Source organism: Melopsittacus undulatus, chromosome 3 (genome assembly GCF_012275295.1).
Source record: "Melopsittacus undulatus isolate bMelUnd1 chromosome 3, bMelUnd1.mat.Z, whole genome shotgun sequence".
Taxonomy (NCBI): Eukaryota; Metazoa; Chordata; class Aves; order Psittaciformes; family Psittaculidae; genus Melopsittacus; species Melopsittacus undulatus.
Window position 1 is genome coordinate 82831075 of NC_047529.1, and position 2600 is coordinate 82833674.

Here is a 2600-nt window from a genome sequence, read left to right on the forward strand (position 1 = left end):
ATATCTTGTCTTAAGAAGCTGTTTTGAACCCAGACCTCATGAAAGAATATTTATGACTGGGGTGAATGGCTCTGTTTAAATAATCATTGCAAAAGTTGCCCCAGCAAAACTTCTTTCCCTTGCATTTGATGTTCTTAACTGCTCAAGGATGTGGGTAAATTCTTATTATGGCGTTTAATGAACGAGGCTGCTTGTATGGATGAATCAACCAAGTCAGCTTGATGACTGTCAACGGTTAGTCCCTGTTAACATCAGTAAATCAGCAAGGGTCCTGAATGTGACTCTATCACCACAGGGCAGCCAGGAACTTAACAGGGAAGGGAGCATGAAATATTCATATGAAAAACAACTGAAGCAACTGCTGCTAATTCTCTGTTATGTATTAAAAGGAGACATACAAAAGGATAACTTGTTCCATAACTCATGAAAACAACAGTTAAAACCATTACAACAATGGAAGGGAACCTGAGCAACTACTTCTCCTTGTGATGGATTGGATCTGTAATGTTTGCAGGATATTTGAAGTTGTGATAAGTATTCAGAGTGTGTAAACATGGTTAAATTAATGTTATGCTGTGATAAATGTAGCATGTTGCATTCCCTCCACCTCTGTACTAGGAGGGAATACAATGCTGAGTAACTGAGTATTATTTTTACTTAATTAAAACCCTTCCTGGAAAAATGATGTTGGTATCAATTTATTTTTTTTTAAACCAAAAAACTTATGAGGCAAATTCACTTGAAATACACATTTAACTTAAAATTTATATAATGAGATTCAATGGGAGCTGAATAGACCTGTTTTGCAGCAATTCAGGCCTCTAAGAAGAACCACCAATGCTATCTGTGGCCACTATATCACAAAAGGTTGCAATGTGATGGACACATTGCTTGTCTGATTGCTCTTTAAGAGTATCTATTTAGCTGTGGTTCAGCACTCATATGCTGAACCCCACTGAGAAGAAAGCTCAGGGTTTCTGATAGTATGATGGACTTAACAGTCTTTAACATTGCCAAGAGTAGTTCCAACTGGGTTTCAGCTAGCATCAGTATATGAAAGCTGGTTTTCCTTTTGCTAAGGCTTTCAAATATGACCAGAAATTGTGGGTCCAAAAAAACAGAAAGAAAAGGGGGAGGGGAGGAGCACAACAATGCTCACAGTATATTTTTATACATATTTACAGAAGGAAGATCTGTGCTATCCAAACTTGACCTTTCCTCATGGATGAGTCAAACATAACGTTTCATCCCAGCGAAGGCACAGAGAACATCTCAATGCACAGAAACATTTCTACACAGGAAAGGGTCTGGGAGATATTGACCCCACTTTGGGTAATTATGATCATCTCCTTCCTGGGTTTTTGTGAAAATGGAATTGTCCTCTGGTGCCTCTGCTTCCAGATCAAAAGAAACCCATTCACTGCGTACATCACACACCTGTCCATTGCTGATATCTCCTTACTGTTTTGTACCTTTGTTCTGTCAATTGAGTACATTGCTGGTTTTGGATTTGCGTATGGTTTTTACTATTACATAACCACCACACTGTCTATTGTCTTCCTTCTTGGGTACAATACTGGTCTCTATCTCCTGACAGCCATCAGTATTGAGAGGTGTCTGTCTATTGTTTACCCCATCTGGTACCGATGCCACCGATCACAGCACCAATCGGCAATTGTGTGTGCAATTCTGTGGACTCTCTCTTTTCTGATGACAGTAGCTGAATACCTAACATGCAAAGATGATTCAACAAAGGAACAATTCGACGATGGCAACCACTGCCAAGCACTGCTCATCTTCACATGGATCCTGACTTTCATGATCTTCATTCCTCTAATGATTCTCTCCAGCCTCATCTTAGTTATCAGGATTCATCGTAACTCCCTGAGACCTCATTCATCAAAGCTCTACATCATCATTGTGGCCACAGTCATTGTCTTCCTCATCTTCGCCATGCCTATGAGGCTGTTGTATCTTCTGAAATACCACCACTGGTCGTCTTTGCTCAGCCAGCAGAACCACGTCACCATTGTTCTCTCCACCATTAACAGTAGCATCAACCCCCTTGTTTACTTCTTCGTAGGAAGCAGCAAGAAGAAGAGGTTCAAGGAGAGCCTCAAAGTGGTTCTTAGTAGAGCACTTGCTGATGGGTTGCGGCCGAGAAGCCAGGAAGTTGGCATGAGTTTGGATATAGCTGAAACAATTTTCTAAAGCTTAGGGGGGAAACTTTAGGGACAAATAATTGGATGTGGAAGGTTTAAAAAAACACTGCAAAACTAATTTTCTTCCATAGAATGTAAAAAGCAGCGGTGAAATAGTACTATTATCTTTGGTGGCTGAGCAATGGAAAAATATGGACTAGAATAAAGATAGCTTTTATTTGTATTTTCTTAATTATTCAAACACATGCTACATCCTGATGTGACTATGTCAGTCAAAGATACCACAGTGGAAAAGAGACAGGCCAACAGAGAATATATAAAAAGGACACAGAAATATGTTATAAATAGTGTGACATTTATACAAGCACTGAGCACCCATAAATGCTATTGAAGTCATCAGGGCCTGTGTGTATTCACGTTTTTGAAAGTTAAACCCAC

The 2600-nt window shown here is 39.6% G+C and overlaps 1 protein-coding gene across 1 annotated transcript; it reads left to right on the top strand.

Annotated features, from left to right (window-relative positions):
- The first annotated feature begins 1221 nt into the window (after positions 1–1221).
- Positions 1222–2211, top strand: MAS1 (MAS1 proto-oncogene, G protein-coupled receptor). The gene has a single exon (XM_005150111.2). It carries the CDS (start codon positions 1222–1224, stop codon positions 2209–2211), a length of 990 nt encoding a protein of 329 aa, XP_005150168.1.
- The last annotated feature ends 389 nt before the right edge of the window (positions 2212–2600 follow it).